Here is a 21,277-nt window from a genome sequence, read left to right as displayed (position 1 = left end):
TTGGAAAAAATTGTGGCATGACTTTTTGTTTGCAGATGGTTTTATTTCAATTAGGTCAAATTCAAGGCTTAATGGAATCTTATAAAGAAATAAATTCAAGGCCAAGATGGGAGGATAACTTGAGGGCAGGAGTTCGAGACCAGCTTGAGCAGCAGAGTGAGACCCTGTCTCTACAAAAAAACCTGAAAAATGAGCTGGGCTGTAGTCCCAGCTGCTTGGGAGGCTGAGGTAGGAAGATCGCTTGAGCTGAGGTGTTTGAGCTTGCAGAAAGCTATGATGATGCCACTGCACTCTAGCTCCGGGCAACAGAGCAAGACCCTGTCTCAAAAAAAGAAATTCAGGAACACGCTCTTCTAACTACAAAAATTTTAAACAGAGGACCTGAATTGAAACTACTGAGAGTAATAAAGTGACTTGTACCAGAAATGCAGAAACAATAAAAATATTTTGAGATGTACATAGATAGAAGGGTGTTTACTGTAGCACTATCTATAATGCTACCTGGTTTCTTGGGAAGCTGCAAACCTCTGGAGTCTGTCCTGTGAGTAAAATCAATCACAGTTGCCTTTCTGCTATGGTAAATAAACACAATCCTAACTGACACAGCATACTTTTTTCTGTGTGTTCCTCCATCTTCACTTATTTTTTTTTTCATTTAGCATGGATTATTCTTTTACTTTGGAAATTATTACTAGAAATAAGAAATATTTTGAATGTCAGACAGCTAAAGAAAAAATGACAATAGTTCAGACAGTTTAGTGGAAGGCACAAAATAATTTGAGAAGTTATTCAACGTACAGAAATCATTTAATGTAATTTAATGTACAGAACACAGCCATTTTATTATGATTAGGATGTTGAACTCTTGAGCAAGCTGCACTTTATTTTTATAACAAACAGACAAATAACCAGTAAAAAGAGCTGATTTTAGGAATTTATTATTTCTTTTTTTAAAAAAAGCAACTTCCAGGGTTTGTCATCATGCAGGTTGAGCCCAGTCTCCTATAGCATGGTACAGTGATAACTGATTTTTTTATAACAATGACTCAGAGGCACTGAAGATCCTTAACTGTCTTCTGAATTATCACAGAAAGAAGAAAGAGTTAGAAGAGTTTAATGTTAAGTGTATTTAAAAAAAATCATATTCTAATTCTTTTAAACTGGTTATCTGAGTATGATAATATAGTAGAGCTCAGACAACTAGAAAAGGCAATTGACTAGAACACTCTGTTCCCACCTGGTGTGCATTAACAGGCTTTTTACTGCATATATCTTTATATAGTTAGCAAACTAATTCAACCCATTTTACACAGCATTAATTTGTTTTTCATTGAGTTGACACTGGGCTGAAACTGTTGCTCATTATCTCATAATTATTATTTTTTTCTAGTTCTCTGATGGATTTCCCCCACCTGACTTGGTGTTTGGACTTTCTATGACTCTTTGAGATCATCTTTGCCCATTCTAATGATATTTACAATCAGGTTACCCATGGCCTGATAGCCAAGACTATTAATTAATTTATCCACCAGCTCTGTTCTTGACCTCGGTAGAAGAGAGACCTTGTGTCTCGCTGGAGTATGTACCAAGCTTCAGGCAAGAAAGTGTTTGTGAGCTGGTTGTTGACAGAGAGGACCATGGTTCTTATTTATTAATGCTGTGCAAACAAGGGTCTCGTCATTTCAGTAACTATTTGTACATTTATGAAAGCAATACAGTCATGGGAAAAACCAACAAGCACAGCTTGGTAGAATAACCTGCCATGAAATATCATTGGCTTTATAATAATTTACTACAACCGTTCTTTTTATTCACACTGGTTAGGAAATGCTTCCATCTAACACACGGAATACGAATATATACAACGAAAATTTGGCTTTAATTAAAAAAAAACCTTCATAAGGACAATAACAAGGGAGTTGAAAAAATAATTTTGTGCAGTTTCCTAATCACAATCATGTCTCCTGCCTTTTACAGGGACTGACACAAGTAAAGATGGATTTTGTAAACTAGTTAAAGAATTTTCCTGCCTGTCATAACCCACTATGAAAATATCACCTTGTTCATACAGTGTATGAAGAAATTTCTCCTTCTTAACTGTAATTCTAAATGACCATGGATGACACACTGAGTCAGTTTTAAGGACAAACCCTGTTAATCCTTTCCAAAATCATCATATATTTGCAGTTCCCTATTTCATCAAAACACTTCACCAAAACGACATTTTGTAACTGCACAGGGCATCTGATTGATGTGCTGCTGAGGTCCTGAATGTTGCATTCTCACCTGATGCCCGCCACCTTGTTGCTCAGCAACATCAGCATCTTGGCTTAAGCTTTCTGATGGCCGCGTGAGTCACGCGGCAGTGGTGTGGGGTGGACCGTTTTGGACTGCCCGCAGTCAAAACAGTTGCCATGGGCTCAACATTTCTATGCTGTGAGCCAGGGGAACCCATTCTCCTATGGAATGGTTTTCTGGGGCCCTGCAGTGTCACTGCAGGTGGCTGAGACATTCTGGCCCCCACTTATGAGGGACTATACTAAGGAAGCCTAGTGTTCTAGAAATAGGCGATGCGGCAGGGCTGGGTGAGGGGGAGGGAGGTTGCTTTCCTAAGTCCAGAAAACCATCTCTGATTTGAGCTCTCTGAGAAAGCTGTGACATTCTCTGCAAGTGGCAGCTGTGGGAGAAGGGTAGGGTCTGAGGTACTGGTGGAGACATGTCAACTTGGCATGATTGGCGGATTCAGTGCCTATGGTCCCCCACTAGGCACTCTGCCCAGGTCTATTTTCCCCTGACTGTACCTTTTTTTTTTTTTTTTGAGACAGAGTCTCACTTCGTTGTCCAGGCTAGAGTGAGTGCCGTGGCGTCAGCCTAGCTCACAGCAACCTCAAACTCCTGGGCTCGAGTGATCCTTCTGCCTCAGCCTCCCGAGTAGCTGGGACTACAGGCATGTGCCACTATGCCCGGCTAATTTTTTATATATATATATCAGTTGGCCAATTAATTTCTTTTCTGTTTATAGTAGAGACGGGGTCTCGCTCTTGCTCAGGCTGGTTTTGAACTCCTGACCTTGAGCAATCCGCCCGCCTCGGCCTCCCAAGAGCTAGGATTACAGGCGTGAGCCACAGCGCCCGGCCTGACTGTACCTTTTATGCCCCTGGACTTCCCTATTCCCCCCTGAAACCCTTGTTTGTTTTCGATTTCTAAGGTGGGGATGTCAAGTAGGATTCATTTCTCTCAATTCTGACGGATGTGCCATAGCTCTTTGGAGTTGTGATTTGAGAAGGATTGTTAAGAATTTATTGGGCTTAATGAGAAATCGTGCTGTGACCGATTAGCAATGTCTGCCACAGGCACAAGAATTGATGTCTATGAAACGTTTGCCAAGCCCTTATGTCTTTGTACTAAGTACAGTGAGAGAATGAGGATGGCTTGATGCATTCTTGACGGATCTTTGGAGACCATAGCCCAAAGCACCAAGTTTATATGTATTTTATATTCTGTTTTGTTTCAGAAAAGATTTAAGAGTTTGAGGGGCTGCAGACAGGAATTTTAGGATCTGTGGAAAGCTGGAGGGGGAGATAATGTTGAACAGGCTGGTGTGGGAGGCCCTTGACAAAGACTTCTGTTTTTACCCCTGGGTGATGAAGCCCACTGTTTAGCAAGTGATTATAGGGCTTACGGATTAAACAGATTGAGAAAGACTTGGAGGAAGGCAGTCGGTCCCAGGCAGGGTGGCAATTTCAGGCAGAGCATTTCTGTGTTGCACATCTGGTATATTTCCCCTTGGTTAACAGCTGATGATATTGTATGGTGAAAAGCCAAAGGGAAATATATTTGCATCACACACACCTATCCTTTTGGGGATTAATCAAACAACCTGGGGATAGTTTCATGTCAGGACCACTGTCTCTCACTCAGCTGTACCTAGAAGTCTCTGGTGTACAACTTTATCAAGAAGGAAAACAAATCAGTGATATTGTGTGGTAGGAGCTAATGATGCTATTTTGGGAAGTTCAACTCATGTCTGTCTCTGGAAAATAGGATCAATCACTTCTTCATATTTTAAGTGATTTAAACTGAAGCCAAACCTTGATTTTTAATATGAATCATTAACAGGTTGCTCTTGGACAATGCTATTGTCTGTTGATTTAGGGGACCATGTCTGGCCAAAGCCAGTCACCTCTAGCTGCTGATGGCCTGTGGGTTTTAGAAACTGTCCGATGCTCCCATCAATACTCCTCTGTCAGTTGCACACAACTGATTTCACTTACACATCAACATGGCAACATACCTTTTCCATCAGTGAACACCTGCTCCCTTCCCCATTTGGAAACTGGGAGAGTTTGAAAGGAAAAGAAGGCAGACGTTTTCAACCATCTGCAAATCCCAGGAGGACATCCTTTTGGATACTTGTTGAGTTTCTTGCCAATCTGGGGATCCCAAGCTTTTCCAAAGTTGCAGGCAAAGGTTTCCTCCTTCCTGGGCACAGGGGTGAAGCCTCCTTGGCCCCTAGACCAAGGGTCCGGGGTGCAGGGGTAGAGGTGAGGTGGAGGCAGGAGGGCAGCATTAAAACCCAGCAATGTTATTTCTTATCCAACTCTGCATTTCACTCTCAGAGAACTGAATTTCTTACTGGTCTCCATGAGACATAATCCCGGTGAGAGCATCTTGGCAGTTTCACTGTCTCTGGAACCTTCTAGAGGTGATAGATGGCTATAAATGTGACTGTTGTTGCCTCATCATTTGTTTTCAGGCAATTTAAAATTTCTATTTCTTTCCGCTGATCACGATTGTTGGTGTATTGGCATTGCCAACCAATTTTTAAAGTGTGTGAACATCAGTGGGATTTATCGCCACTCACCTCCTCTAACTGGAAAGACTTGTTCTAACACCACAGAGGAGCCTCCTCCCCGAAGTTTCTGAGAGAGCCCAGAGCAGGAACTTTGGGTTCTAGACAGAAGGCCTTGGAGGAGGTCGGGAGGGGGGTGGCGCTCTGTTGGGAGGTGGAGCCTGGGGAGGAGGGGGGAGGGTTGAAGGTGGAGATGGGATGGGAGGGGTGGGGGCGCTGGGGGGCGGGGGAGGGCAGTGGGGAGCCGGTGGTGGGGGCGTGTAGATGGGGGCAGGAGGCGGCGAGGCGGTGTGGTAGGCATTGTTGAGGGGATACTTGGCCGGCTGGTTGTTCTTGACTCTGGTGAAGTTGATACAGCGCCCCTAGGAGAGAATCGGAGATGCAAACGTGAGTAGGTGGCCTTGGGTGGGTGGCTCAAAAACAAACACCTGTTGGTGACAACGCTCCACTGACATATATAGAATTTGACAACAAATTAGCTCCTGATTCCTTGTCCTAGGCTTACTGTGTTGCAAAATAATTTTTTAAAATTTGTTTTTTCCTGCAGTCTCTAATACTCTCAGGGGGAAAGAAGGGTAGGGGGCTGACCTTATTGGACACATGGGGTCAAGCTGTGTACAAAGGTCATCAAATTTAATCTTCTCAACAGCCTTGCCATTCAGGTATTGTTATCAAGAGTTCCATTTCACAGATGAGGAAATTGAGGCTCAGAAAAGCTAAGTCACTTTCCCAAGGCCACACTATTTGGGAGAGGTGGGGTTGGTGATTCTAACCCAAAATAGACTCCAGAACTATTCTTCCTGCTCCACTCCATTGCCCTCTGAAGGAAGGCGCCCAGATTTTATAAACCAAAGTAACTTATTTTAATTCATTTCAGTTATCCTCCCGGAAGTGGCAGAATGTTAAAAAGATGTGATTCTCACTTATATTGTCATTCAAGCGTGTGGAATTAATATGTGATGTGAATTGTCACGAACGTGGCAAATCAGGGTGGTCCTCAGAGGCCGTGGTGATTTGCTTCCCCTCAACCCGTCTCCCCTCAGCTGCTGGAGCTGGGTAGTTGGGAGGTAGACAGCTCCACCTACCCATGCAAAAAAGCCACTAATCGGCACAGCTTCCCTGTCTGAGCCCTGCCTCCCCCAAAGCACGAGTAAATAATAAACAGTTTATCCTGCCCTCGTTCTGCGCACGGGATTCCCTCTCCTTCTAGATGCAGCTGCACCTGCCTAGGCACTCTTAGCTTCTTAAGAAATACAACGTGGAGATCTTTTTTGCCAGGCAGACATATACCCTGAATTCTGTTTCTCCCTCTCCTTCCTGGGTGCTCACATGGGCCACGCAGAGCAGACACCGGAAGCCCTACAGAAGCCTCGTGAGAGTCAGAGTCTGAAGCCAGCCCCAGGGAGCCCTGTCTCCCCAGTGGCACCTCCTCTCTGCTCTCCAGAGCCACAGGCATGCCCTCCCTGCCCCCCAACAGACACTCCTTGTCTTAGCCGCACTCAGGAGCCTCCATTCAACGCTCAGCTCCACAAGGGAGCAGGATGGGGCTCTCTTGCTCACCACGCTCCCCCTCTGGGAGTGACTTTGCCATAAGATCCTCCCCTCCTTGCCTGGGCCCAGAGCGTGGGTCCTCCCTCTTGTGTGTCTTGGATACCTGCAGACCCCCTCTCCATGGATGCCGGGGCAGGGTCACACCCCTCTGGGGCTGGCCCCTCCCTTCTCTTTCTGCTCATTTTAATCCAACTATGGCCACAGTGCCACACCGGGCCTGGGGCTGGGTGGCCCCAGCTGTGGCTGTCCCTGGCCTCGTGCTCCAGGAAGGATGCCCATCCTGCGATGTCCAGCCTGCACGGGATGTGTCCAGAGAGCTCAGAATTTCCCTTTCCAGGCCTGTTAGGGAAGGGCTTGAAGGAGAATGCAGAGGGTGAGGAGTGTAATTCAAGGAAGCGCCAGGACAAGAGAGAAATACAAGGATGTGGCTCAGGGTGAGTCATAGCAGGGACGCAGGCTTGTGGGGGCCGAGGAACTTTCCCTCACCTGTGCCCAGCGCCACTCAGCCTTCAAGTCAGAAATCAAGCCCCTCTTCCTCCACACATTCTCCCCTGATGACTCCAGCCTCCACTTCCCTTTGCTTCCTTGAATTCTTCTCTAGTTACTGAAAGGGCGGCTTTGCAAAAATAACAGGAAAATACCTAATCCTACAATTTCCCCAATAACATTAAAGATCAATCCTATGAGTTCTCTCACTGACAGGCACCCCATGGGAGTTCTGTTTGGCACAACACCTGAAAAGAGACGTAAATCTTTCTCTTAAAATTGTTTTTGAGAATCTACTTTTTAGCCTTAAAAGCTCCTTGGTGAATAGCAGGGGCGTGAACCCTGGGCCTCAGACACGTCTTGAGGACAGAGTCACCTATCCTGCAGTAATCCCATCTCCAAGGAAAGGCGGAGGACCCAACTCTTGGACTTTGACATCCTGCTGCCGCTCCTGCCACGGAGAAGAAAGAAAGGAGAGGATGTAGCAGTTTCTCAACTGTACCCCGCTAATTTACAACCTCCTCTTTAAATAGTCGGAATAGCTGGCTTTTGAGGCCAGCATATTCTTCCTTTTTCACCTTCATGCTGGTCCTTTTTCTGCCCAGGAAAAAGTAAATAAACTTCTTTCTATCCTAATCTTTGCCTGGAGAAATCTTTCCCCAAACCCGAGCGCACTGGCTCACACCCTGACAGTTACAGTCTACACCACACACTGCAGTCTGCGTCCCGTGATGGCTTTCTGTGTAAATGCCTTGTCTTCTTGACCAGATGAGAAAGTTCTGCAAGGCTGTGGACCTTGTTTTTCACTTTGCTACTCCACAACCTGAAGCCTCATGGGGTGCTCCGCATGGGAGGGACTCTGTCAAAAGAGTCATTTGAAGCCACTTGGGACAAAGTAGGGGCTCGGGTGACATTAGCAATAAACTGGAAGTTCACTCACAAGACACAGCATTAGCCAGAGAGAATCCTGGTAAGGAAAGGCCAAGCCTGGCTGGACTGCAGTTGGTTTAGGAGTTATAGCGCCATGTTTAGACACCAGCAGGCCGGTTTCTCTGAGCTTGCGTTTTGTGCGATTAAACCAGGCACTAACCTTCTTAGGGTCTGACTGGGGGTCCACTGACTGCAGAAACAAGGTACCACCTCCTGGCTGCAGAACTCCCCAGAACTCCCAGCCCATACCCAGGCTTTCGGGCATTACATCGATTTTGTAACCCAGTACCGTCCATTCCCGGTTGTCCAAGCAGTCCACTTTTATAGCTTTATAAATCTAAGCCTTGGTTACAGTTTATTTATGATTCTGGATAAAGCTCTTCCCTTTAAGATGTGAGGGCCCTAATGACTGCCATCTGTGATGAGTTCCTGTGAGGACAGCTCAGAGTTGGGATTTACTGTGCTGTCTATGCTGCCCTTCCTTCCTAGACTTGCTACGTCAGGCCAGGAGGCCCAGGAGGCTTGTCTCCTTTAAAGGTGAAGGAAAACTCTGATCCTGGGGAATGAGCAGCTGGTGCCGGCGGTCAAGTCCCCGTCTGGCTTCAGATCTCGGCTAGAGCTGGCCGCAGGGCTGGGGCAAGAGAGGAGGCTAATTAATGCAGAAGCCCATTTACTTATTTCCTACAGTTCAGTTGTGACTCTACTATTCTTACCCAGAGGCTGTTTTACCCTAGAGATAAAATCAGGAGCTCCCAGCCTTCTTCTACTAATATGTCTGTTTATAACCCATATCAGGACTCCCAAATGTTTTCAGAAAGGTCTGAAAGGATCCGTGGAGCAAAAGATGATCTCTCACATCTGTCAGTTGAAGACGGGATGAAAGAGGGCTGGAGATGGGAGTGAGGTAGAGAGGAGCTCCCCAGGTCAGCTCCTCCAGCTGCCACCAGGCGTCTTGTCCAGAGCAGCAGAGGAATGGGGGCAGGGAAGGGTTGGGGAGAGGCAAGGAGCCCCCCTTCCTATGTGCAGTAACACCTCAGGGGTGCACCCCCAGGTCACCTGTTCCAGAGCTATGGGCTTAGTTCACTAGAGACCCCCAGTCCATTAGTGCTGAGCACAAAAGCCCAGAGCTCTTGTTCAGCAGCCAGAGGGGAGGGGACAGGTGCCCAGCCTCTGCCTCACCCCCCACAGTGTGACGTGGGCAGGGTAATCTCAGCCCCTGGCACTTACAGGCATGATGAGGGTTCCCTAAGCAGTGCTGTGAAGGGATCAGGACTGAGCCTGGCATATTGTGTTTGGTAAATGAAGCAGAGTCTGATGCTGTCGGATGATCAGAGAACAATGACTCTGCTACGGTGAAAAGGCCAGCTGGAGGTAGCATCAGGTATTTGGACTCCTATTAACAGTTTAGCACCTTCTGAGTGAGCTGCAGACTAGAGCTTCTACACTCTACGCCTGGCTTCTATAATAAAATTGGCAAATAGGAAAAAATGTAGCGTTGGATGTGACTGAATAGCCCCAGGAGCTGGATCCCTTATGGCCCCTCCTCCCTCTGCCACGTAACTCCTGTAACTCGGCTTACAGGACCTCCCACAGTGCTTTGCGCACACGGTTGATGGGTGATGTATTTACGTGCACTTATCCTCCTGAGAAAAGGTACGGACTCAGCATAAACAAATCCCCGGGGTGATTTACAGTAAGACCCACGGTCTTCATAAGAGGGGTGTGGCTACAAATTAAGTTCTTAAAACCTGGAGCCGAAGGCGCCAACACAAACACAGTAACACTTAGACCATATAATTGGCCTAGGGATCAGTTTGCACATCATTTTTTGCTTGCAGGAGGATAATAGAAAGGCCAGATGTTCTCAGTGTCGTGCATGCCAACAAATCTGCACCAGTGTTTGGTTAAAAGGTTGCTAGGACGATTGGAGCTCTCGCTGCATAACACTGGTCTCTCTGTAACCCAGTTTAATTTTCTACAGTATTGTTTTCGGGTGGTTTGATTCAGGTCCAAGATCTGGCTTTGACCTCAGTTTACCTCGACTTCCTCATTTACAGGAACGAATGCCAAATATTTTCACACATCAGCAACAAAAAACTCAGATTAAATTCTAAGAAGAAAATGCAACAATAACTCATGCTAAATGGTGGCTTTCCTCCTAGATGCTAGATGGCTTTCCTCCTAGGCTTGAAAATACCATTGTGACTTGGCTGGATCTAACGGTGGTGGGTGGATTATTAGAAATGGCCAGGCGAGTCATCTTCTTTATTTATTATAAAATCCTGTGAGCTAAGTATTGTTATTTTCATTGTACAGAAAAGAGGCTGAGGCCTCAGACTTACTTGAATAACCCTCCCAAGACTATCCAGCCGGCAAGTGGCAGAGTGGGATTAAAACCTAGCTCTGTTTACCTCGGGAACTCATCCTTTTTTTACCGTATAATCCCGAATGGACACTAAAAGTGCAACAGATTTCTTGAAGGACTTGTAGATGGTATCCCACATTGCAGCACTTGACCACAGCTGTCAAGAGATTTTTCCAGAAGCTATGTCTGGTCAGTTCACTCTACAGCTCACACTTCTGTAGTGACTCCCTATTACCTGTAACATAAAATCCAAATGCCGCCAGTGGCATGTGCAGCCCTCTGTGATCTGGTCCTTGCTTATATCTTTTAATTAATTTCTTACTCTTTCCTTCCAGGATGTCCTGCCTGGCCCGTCCTAAGCCCTCGCCAAATAACTGTTCAGTAAAGAATATAACATGCTACCTGGTGTTCTTCTCTGAATGTTTCCAAGTATAAACACTGTCCCCCTGCGGGCTGGTGAGCATCTTTGAGGAAGCATCAAGGTCTTCTCCTCTTCAACCTAGTGCCGCTATAAAGATCTCAAGGTTCAAGTTCAAGTTGGCACTCAACAAATACTGCTCCCATACCTGAGGGTCTTCGAGGTGGAGCAAAACCTCTTCGAAAGCTCACATTTTCCCTGCAAGCTTAGGTTCTTTGAAGGTCAAGGGTCCATTAACATGGCTATGAGTTTAGGGCTCCTTAGTCACCTCCCCGTGGCCTCTTGGGACATCTAGGCCTTTGGGGAGGGGATGGCAAGAATCCTATGTGTTCCCCTTGGTTTCCACTCCTGAAATGTTAACATGTTACCTTTAGAAGTACTTTTTGGGTTACTTTTGCTTTATGAAACGAAATTGTCCCTCAACGAAACCCTTTGCCTAAACTGGAGGTGACACACTCTGAAATGATTATGGGATAGTCAGGATGAAAGACCTTGTTGATCAGGCTCTGGCTTTTCTCAGAACTGAACTGCAGACCCAAATGGTCCAAGGAGTGTGGAGGAAGGAAACTAACTGGTGGTGAGGGGCTGTAGTTGGCCTCGTGGATCAGAGGCAGGATGCAGAACTCCACCTCCAGGGCTGCCACTAACGCACTCACTGGGAAACTTGGGACAAGTCATTTTCTCTCTATGGGCCTCGGCTTCTTCACCTGTACGATAAAGCTGTGGCATTAGCTAAACGACATCCAAGGGCCGTCCAGCCCTAATATTTTGATTCCATCAGAATTTGAGTTGCTTTGAAATTCTTCACTTGGATACTTTGAATTGTCTTGGGCAGCCAGTTTTGCACATATTTTATACTATTACTTTGGCTAACGCTTTGTATTATTGCATATTTCCTGGTTAGTCATTAGATTTTTGAAAATATTAATAAATTAAAAATTCAAAATGGGAGGCTCCACCTTCTGTTCTTCTGTTGTTGTGGTAAGGATTCAAGCTTGCCTGCAAGTTCTGAATTTGCATCTGTAGGATGACAGGGGAGATGGGGGAAGATGTGTGGGCTGATTGTGTGCAAAAGACTTGCCAGGGGTGAGGTCATAAGTGTGTTGAGTGTTAGGAAACATCTGTTTGGGCACCAGGCATGCTCAGTGGAGAGGAAGCTGGCCTTCAGAATGGTTAAAAATATGCTACAGCTCCCACAGATTAAACTAAATAGTTTCCTATAAAGAGAGGTCATCTAAGGAAATTGGATTTCACAGAAGAATACTACAATAATCAGATGGAAAAAGTATACACTAAGTTTCCTCTGACAAACACTTTTCTCTCTGGACTAGTTCTCCCATTGGTTGTCTTGTTTGGAGGACTGTAGGTATTTCTCAAGTTACACATGGATTAGGTTTCCAACGTTTGTTTGGAAGTCAGTTGTTTGGAATTAGGACAATAGTCTCTAACTTAAATTACTCTTGTAAATAGGGGATGGCTCTCAGGCTAGACCTCAAAAGCTCATTGGCATATTTGAAGGCAATTGATAGAATCCTAGTGAAGCTGGTGCTCTAGTGATGAATTAGACATGTGAATAATGAATGGATGGAGGGCTGGACTGAATGACTTTGCAGTACCCTTCTACCATCTATGACTCTTTTCATTTGTTAATTCATTTGTGCATCCATCCTCCGACAAATGGTTTTTGAGGTTTTTGAGTGCTGTTACCCGAACACCTCATGAGGTGTTGCACACAGTGGTGAGCAAGTGCCGAGGTCCCTGCTCTCATGAAGAATATAGTCCAAAGGTGGAGACAGACAGGAGTCAAATGACGCCACCAACAGATGGGCCCCAGCAACCATATTTGTGACCTGTGATCCTGACCTTGGCTGCGGTTCATTGGACCCGAGGTGGAACCTAAGCTGAGCTAGGCCAGAGTCTCTCTCCTGGGAATCTGGAATGGCCACTGAGAGACCGGCAGGCAGTTGGTTAGAACTGATCCTCTGAATAGAGAGAGTGTAAGTGGGAACTGGCCAGAGTCAGGGAGAGGCAGAGAAAGTCCTGGTTCTATTCCTTAAAGATCTTTCTTACCCATTCACTTCTCCCACTCTCTCTGTTCCTCATCTTCTATAACTTGGCCACCAAGTAAACTGGTCTTCCTGACTTTAGCCTTTCCCTTTCACATTCATATTTTGGTTTCCATATAAAGTTTATACATATGCACACACACATATATAAATAAAAATGTGCATATACATACATATAGACATGTAATGTATGCACATGTGCATGCATGCATATATACCTGGACATATAAAAATGTGTATGTACACAGACACATTCAAAGTTACCTTTCTGCCTAAACAAACCCTTCAGTGCCTCCCCACCTTCTACAGGATAACATCCAAGTTCCTCAGCACAAATGGGCCCCTGCTCCCTTTGCATCTCTCTCTGCTACTCCACTTCCTTTTCTTTCTTTCAACTCCACGCTTTGGCCCATCATTTGAAATGAAGCCACCATTCCCTCGCTTGTCTTCTGACAGCATTCATTTCACAGGCCCAGTTCTACGACAGACGCAAAATGGCTCAGACTTCGGTCTTGCTCCTTCCCCTTCCCCAGAGCTAGAGAGAGGGCAAAGAGAAGGGTGTGTTGTGGGCGGATGCTCTGATCCTTCCTGGCTCCCACTTCTCCACTGCGAACTTGCCTCGCCTATAAATCTCATTAAATAGCCGGCCTTTTATGTGCTGTTCATGGAAAGGGATCCAAGGTCAACTCTTGCAGTTATTTGATTCATTTTGCTGACACACACGCTGGCGCACTCTACAAAATAACGTCTTTGGATGCCAAAACGAGGGTAAGATGAAAGCATGAAGGAAATATTTGGTAACATGAGGAAACCAGAAGAATGAAGGAAAGGGTAGAAATAAAAATGGCATATCTTTAGTGGGTCACACGTAAACATAAGCTTTGCCAAGAATTAATATTGAGATATGACTTATTTAACAATAAAGTCCCCCTTTGTCATCTGATTACCAAGTTCTATGTTTCCTTTGTTGAAAATTTGAGGAATACACACAGGAATGAAGAGGAGGAGGAAGGGAGAAGGGAATGCTAAATTACAGCACTCAGAGCTAGCATTTTGTGTCTTTTCAGAACACACACTCACACATATGCACAGTGCTGCACATATTTACAAAAAGAGGATCATCTGTATAAAAGTTTTAAAATAATATACTGTGATCATTTCTCTCCAGTCATTTTCAACAGTTGCATTATCTTCTATCACATAATTGTATAACAAATACAGCTATTAAATTCTTTGTTGTTAGGCATCAACAGACTATCTAATTTGTCTCTATTATAAACAGTGCTGTGATATAACTACTCATCCAGAAATATTTTCATATGTTCATCAATTGTTTTAGAATAAATTGTTAGAGGTAAATTGCTGGGTCAAAGTTTATGTATATTTTAACAGTTTTTGATAATACACTGTCAAATTTTTTCTAGAAAAAGTGACATTCATTTGTAGTCCCAATACTATTTCGTGAGAATTTCTATTTCCTTACACTTTTAATTACAGTTTTATAGTTATGAATTTTGCTAATTTGTCAGAAGGAATTCTATTATTGTTTCCATGTTCATTGTTTTATTACTTGTGAGATGAAATAGTTTTTTACATATATTAGTCCTTTGTATTTCACTTTTAATGACTTGCCTGTTCAAATATTTTTCCCATTTTTCTACAGAAGTTTTGATAGTTTCTTATCGATTTGTAAGAGCGCTTTACAGAGTAGTGATAAAACCTTGGTTGTGCAAGCTATGTTTTGTTTTGTGATTTGCCTTTTAATTTTGTTTACGGTATTTTTTGATGTACAGAAGTTAAACATTTTTATGTTGGTGGCAGAGTATAACAACTTATAGAGTCTATTTTTCATATGTATAAGAAAGATCTTCATTATTCTTTTTTTCCTAGTTATTTTATAGTTTCACTTTTCTGTGTTTATAGAATGTGGACTCTATAGTCAAATTACCAGGATTCAAAGCCTGGTTCTGCAACTCACTGTATTATCTTGGATAAATAAATTAATCTCTCTCTGTTTCCTTTTCTGTAAAATGGGATTATATATTTTATGCTAACTATTATCATCTGGAATACATTTTGTATAAGGTCTGAGGTGCAAGTTCAAATTTATTTCATCTTTTTCTAAATGGTTACCAAATTGTGCCAATACCATTTGTTAAGTAATCTAGCATCTTCCAATGGATTTAATGCCACCCTTATCATATAGTAAATTCTCACTGGTTCTTTCATTTGTTTCTGGGATCTCTGTTCCATTTTTCTTATGTGTCTGTCTATATCTCTAGCAGCAGAGTTTTAATTATTATAGTTTCACAATATATTTTAATATTTGTATTATAAGTATACCTTTATTATTTTTCCTTTTCAAGATTATCTGCACTATTCTCATCTGTCCGTTCTTCCAATAAATTGATTATTCAGAATTATACAACTCATGGATTAAGTTGGAGAAAATAAATTGTTATATTTTTGTTTTCTCATCCATAAATAGGAGATTCAATGAAAGATTTTGACTTTCTATATAAGATCCAGCTTGGTTTAAGAAATTTATTACTAGAATTTTTTTTTTTTTTTTTGAGACAGAGTCTCACTTTGTCCCCCTGGTTAGAGTGCAGTGGTGTCATCATAGCTTGGCTAATTTTTCTATTTTTAGTAGAGATGGAGTCTCGCTCTTGCTCAGGCTGGTCTTGGACTTCTGAGCTCAAGCAATCTTCCTGCCTCAGCCTCCCAGAGTGCTAGGATTACAAGGGTGAGCCACAGCATCCGCCCCTAGGATTCTTTGATTGTTGCTATTGTAAAGTTTAACTTTTCTCTATTTTAGTATCCTATTCTTAGTATATTTACTTTGTATCTAAATATTTTACTGAACTCTCTTATAGTTTTTCTGTTGATACAATTTAGTTTGATTTCTAATATTTATCTTATTACTTTTTCTTATGTTATTACATGGGATAGAATGTCCAAAATATTGTTAATAACAGAAGTGGTATCAAGTGTCCTTATCTTATTCTAGTCTTTAGTAAGAATGCCTTTAGTATTTCATAAAGTAGTTTAGATATCCTTGTGTTAAAAATATTCTTAAATTCCTAGTTTAAGAGCTTAAAAAAATTTTAATAAGAAACCTTTGATATAAATAAGAATATTTTTATTCATTTTATAATTTCCTAGTCACAGTTGATAAGTCTTTAAAAGTAATATTTTTAAATTTATCAACTATCTTTTTGGTATCAATCAAGATCATCATGTTCCTTCTATATTTTCGCTTATTGATGTGATAAATTTTATACATTTTTTCTAATAAAAATTATCTGCACATTTCTGAAGTAAATTTCTGAAAAGTTCTGGAATGAACTGTTAATCTGTGATTTAGGAATTTTGCACCCAATTTTGTAGGTGAGTTTGGTCATTTTTCTTTTGTTGTGTGCTATCTTATCATTAAGATTATGTTAACTTCACAAAACAAATTGGGGAGATTTTCATCTTTTAATATGTTCTATACTTCTGAAGTAAAATAAGAATTACTTGTTCATTAAAAGCATGGAGAATTCTCTAAAAAATTTTCAGGACATGTTTTTCTCTTTTCTTTTTTTAAACTAGAGACAGGGTCTTGCTCTTGCTCAGGCTGGTCTCAAACTCTTGACCTCAAGTGATTGATCCTCCTGCCTTGGCCTCCCAGAGTGCTAGGATTACAGGCTTGAGCCAACATTTCCTGGCCTGGATATGCTGTTTTTAAAAAGTACAGTTTTTTTATGCCTTTAAAAATTTTTGCCACAGGTACTGACCTATTCAGGTTTTGTATCTTTTCTTGAATCAGTTTCTATAATTTATTCTTTCTTAGAAAATCATCCATTTCACCAAGATTTTTAAAGCATTTGCATAGATTTGTACTTTGTACACAGGAAATTCTTACAGGTAAACAAATCTTATTTGTAGTCATACTCCTTTTGTCGTTCTTAATAATATACATTTTTACATGTTCTGTTTGATTTATCTTTCAAAGATTCATCAATGATATTAGTATTTCCAAAGCAATTTTTAAAGAGCTATTTCTCAGTTCTAATGATTTTGCTTTGTTTTCATTAATTTGTTCTTATATTCATAGATTCCTTGTTTCTGCTTTCTGTAGATTTGTCTCACATTCTTTTTTTGAGACAGAGTCTCACTCTGCCCTGGCTAGAGTGCTGTGGCGTCAGCCTAGCTCATAGCAACTTCAAACTCCTGGGCTCAAGCAATCCTTCTGCCTCAGTCTCCCGAGTAGCTGGGCCTACAGGCATGTGCCACCATGCCCGGCTAATTTTTTTCTATATATTTTTAATTGGCCAATTAATTTCTTTCTATTTTTAGTAGAGACGGGGTCTTGCTCTTGCTCGTCTCGAACTCCTGAGCTCAAATGATCCACCTGCCTCGGCCTCCCAGTGTGCTAGGATTACAGGCATGAGCCACCGTGCCCGGCCTTTCTCTCATATTCTTTTCTAAGTTTTAACTGATGTTCACCTCATTTGTTTTCATTCTTTTCATATTTAACAATGAAAGAATTTCAGGCTATATTTCCAAATCTTACAAATTTTTATTGTGGTGTTCCAATTGTCATTATTTTCTAGAATCCCAGTAAATGGAAGTTTTGACTTCCTTTTGGACCCAGCAGTAATTTATGAGAGTGTTTTAAAACTTTAAGTGTTTTTTCTTAAAACAAGAGTTCAATTCCTTATTGTTAACTTACAACTTTTATTTTTTTGGTGGTATGGTGGGAAAATGTGGCCTGTAAAAATTACACTTTCTCTTTTTTCAGGTTTTTTGTGTCTAAGTTAGAGTTAAATTTTACAATTTTACGAATAATGAGAATTCTCTATTTAAAGAGGGCTACTTAACAAATATTCATTAGTTATTTTTTGATTAAAGTGTCTATACATTGTGTTTATTTTTTCATCTACTTGATCTATTAAACTCCAAAGGTGGTATAGGTTTATTAAGTCTTTTCCTCAATATTTTACACAATTATATTTGCTCAAATTTGACTTTGCTGCATTAGTCACTGGGCCACTTGAGAGTAGCAAGGAGGGGGCCTCTCTTGGGGCCCCCTGGGCAGTGGGAATTTCTTCTGTTCCAAAGAATTCTCACTTCTTGTTTGTGGTGGTGGTAGCTTGTCTGCAAAGATGGCTGCATCAATGCGTTCCCTCCTGTAGTACGCACATGCCACTCCCCATGGTAACGAGGAGTCTAGGCCTCTGCTCCTTGGAATCTGAGCTGGCTTGTGACAGTTTTGAAAGCTGGGAATACGCTGGAAATGATGTGCTAGCTGTGTGAGCCTAACTCTATGTGGCCCAGCAGCTTCTGTTTCCTGTTTTTGGTGCCCTGAGCCTCCATGTAAGAAGTCCAGGCTACTCTACGGTAGGGAGGCCTGTGGAGGTGCAACGAAGGGCAGACAGGAGTGAAGGAGCCCTCTTGGACGTCTAGCCCAATCAACCTGCCAATGACTCCAGCCCGCCACCATCTGACTGCAACTGCATGAGAGACACCAGATGAGAATCATCCACCTGAGCCCAGTCAACCCGTAGAAGCATGGGAAAAAGCAGCCAGTTGTGGTTTAAGTCACCATGTTTTGGAGGGTTTGTTGTGGAACAATTCCAAAACAAACAGCAACTCATCTCTGCCTCTTAGGGCCCTTCATGGTTTGTGGAAGTTGAGTATGGGGGTTGTTGGTTTCCCTTTCTTTGGGACTCTGAACTTGGCTCCATTCCCAAAGGTGCTAAGGACCCAGATCTGGCTCATACTCATTGTCTGACTGGCTGGGACTTTACACCACTGGAATCCAAAGGCCCCAGGAGAAAGATAAGACCACTGGAGGGGAGAAAGGTATAATCCCAAAGATAACCATAACAAATTCCCCTCTCCGTTCTCTTGATATTACCCTGCACTGTCCATTTTGAAATGTAAGCTGTCTTGGTGATGAGAAAAGGCTGAACTGAGAGAGGACTGGGAAAGATGAAAGGGTTTTGCCTGTTTACACACTGGTGCAAGCTTACTTATGTGAGCTAGGCCTGTAACGTTCTATCACCCTCTCCCATGCTGCCAGTGTGCAGCTCAAGGTTGAAAGTCTACCTTGATTCTGCAGTCAGGTTAGATACGTATGCTCAAATTGCCATTTTGAGCTGAAAGTCTTTAAAAGTTATTAATAAATATACTTTGAAAGAGAGCAAACACAGTAATATAAGGTAGTCTTGCCACCCTGAATGGGGATGGATGAATTCTGTCGTAAGGTTATATGAAAGGCTCTTAACCACTTTGGTACCAGCATTGACTATAGTCAACAGCCACAGATGAACGCGCACGGTGACTTTAGCCAACAGCCGTGATATGAAGGCCCACAGCTGAGTGTCAACTTTAGCCGACAGCTGTGATATGACTTTTCTAATTTTTCATTTATCAAAATAAAATTGTGAACATTTAAAAATAACGTAATGAAAACATATATGTATATGCTACCTATTCTGATTTACATTACAAGTAAAGCTGCCTGTAAAGTAACAAAGACAAAAACATACTAGGTGACATAAGGAATTGTTTTATAAATAAAACCTCCCTGTCTGATGCTTAAATCCTCTTTTTAAATCTCATCGTTACACAAAATCATGGCAGTTTGTTCCTGTTTAGTTCTCACAAATCTCAAAAGAAAAAAAAAAAAAGACAAAATAGTATTGGAGAAAGGAGATCCAGGAAGTGATCAGGTGGCCAAAGTGCTGTCACTAAATAGGGACAGACTCTAAAAATTCAGACCTTTCAAGGTAGCAAGACAAAGACTTATACAGAGATACCACAGGTAGTACACTTCAGTGGAACAGGTTGATAACATTTGTTGGTTCAAGGAGCAAATCATGCTGAATGTCGACCCAGAGTGACATACCCTAAATATCATCTCTTAACTTTGCTTTTCTAAAAACCAGCCATTGCTGTTGACCATGTTCTCTTCATGAGTGGTACCTAGTCCAATGTGTGCTCCTGGGTCCTGCCAGCAATGTAGCAATTACTTCTCCAAAGAGCCTGCTTTTAATCAACATTTTGGATGGGTCTCAGTGATACTGTTGTTTTAATGCATTTTTCTAAGATTTCAAAAAAACACGGTGGCACGGTCATGTTGAGTGAGGGGAAGTCTGACCCAGGATGAACTAATTTTATTCAGAGTCTTCCTTCTCTACCTTTCTGTCTCTCCCCATTAACAATCTGGAGTATATTTTCCCTGTCCTTATCCATGTCCCTCCATTAAATGACTCTAACTACTTGGAACCATCATTAGTGCAGTCTGTTTATTATTTTATTTATGTTGAGGTATTTGCCTTAAAAACTGGTGCCAGAAGATAAACTGAGATTGCTTGGCCAGGAGCATTATTTAGCTTGGATGTGAAAATGTAAAATTATGAAATTACTTATTCATCTGGTCCACAGCTCCAGCCTCATCCTGCTCCACACATACAAGCTTATGGGTGAAGGTTTGTTTTCTTCTGCACAATGTGAGGAATGCCATCTTCAGGAAGAGTTCTTTTCCTATGCCTGTAGCTCTCAAAGAGCTTTCCCCAAAGTGCAGGGAATTGTAACTAAAAAAATAAACAAACAATTTTGCTTTTGTGATTTCTAAATTGTTGCCAGTGAGTGGCACTGTTATGGTCTGAATGTGTGTGTCCCCCCCAAATGCATATGTTGAAACCACAACCCCCCATGTGATGGTATCTGGAGATGGGGGCCTTTGGGACACAAGTAGGGTGAGATGAGGTCATAAGGGTGGAGCCCCCATGACGGAATTTGTGCCTTTATAAGAAGAGACAACAGAGACCCTGCTCTTTGTCCATGTGCAGGCACCACGGAGGAAAGACGTGTTGAGCACATGGCTCGGAAGAGGGCCTCGCCAGAGCCTGGCCACACTGGCACCGGATGTTGGACTTCTAGCCTCCACAACTGTGAAAAAATAAATTTCTGTTGTTTAAGTCATGCAGTCCATAGTATTTTGTTATGGCAGCTGGAGCAGACTAAGAGAGGCACCCTAAATGAGTACGTGTCTGCTAGCTTCTCAGCACCTCACACATGTACCACTTTGCTATCCCATGACCTTGTCACACTGGGCCAAGCGTCCTACTCATATGTGCTCATTTGAGGCACCAGTTGCCTGTTATGAGGTAAAAAGTTTTATACGAATCATGTCTGCCACCCACTGAGTACTGACACCGTACCAGGCTGGGTGCCGGCTGCCGTCTATACATCTCACTCCGTCCTCCTAACAGCACTGCTGGTTAATATTTTTATCCCGATTAAAAAAACGTAGACATGGCTCAGAAAGGATAAGCAATCTGGCCTGGGTTCCTCTGTGAGAGACCAAGTGGAGATTTAAATCCAGGTCTGTTTAAACTCTACGCTCTTTCTTTTGAGCAACATGATATTTTAGATTGGAATGAATCTAGGGCAGGATGGATGAAGAGGCATAGCCACTGACAGAGCTGGCCACTAGCAATAGTATCCAGCTGACAATCCGCCTTGGCCCCAACACTTCCCCTCTCCCACCATTCACTTCCGGCTTTCCATGTCTCTATTTCTTCCTTTCCCTGAATTTCAGTGCCCTCTGGTTC

General features: G+C 42.6%; 1 protein-coding gene across 2 annotated transcripts in view; it reads right to left on the bottom strand.

The window, feature by feature from the left end:
- Window positions 1–922: 922 nt before the first annotated feature.
- The window catches only part of ANTXR1 (ANTXR cell adhesion molecule 1), a 230,633-nt gene continuing 210,278 nt past the window's right edge, over window positions 923–21,277 (bottom strand). The window contains exons 18-19 of one of the 2 annotated variants that reach the window (XR_012918576.1): window positions 3,147–5,214; window positions 923–2,801 (exon numbers count right to left, since the gene is read on the bottom strand). Coding sequence is in view for 1 of the 2 variants with exons in the window: in XM_012750117.2 (XP_012605571.1) it covers window positions 4,954–5,214 (261 nt within the window). In the remaining variant the exon portion in view is untranslated. Of the gene's footprint in view, window positions 5,215–21,277 lie in introns of both variants that reach the window. The other variant, XM_012750117.2, reaches the window with a different exon arrangement.

Source organism: Microcebus murinus, chromosome 3, assembly GCF_040939455.1.
Source record: "Microcebus murinus isolate Inina chromosome 3, M.murinus_Inina_mat1.0, whole genome shotgun sequence".
Classification (NCBI taxonomy): domain Eukaryota; kingdom Metazoa; phylum Chordata; class Mammalia; order Primates; family Cheirogaleidae; genus Microcebus; species Microcebus murinus.
Note: the sequence above shows the minus strand (reverse complement) of the source record. Positions and strands in the feature narration are given on the sequence as shown.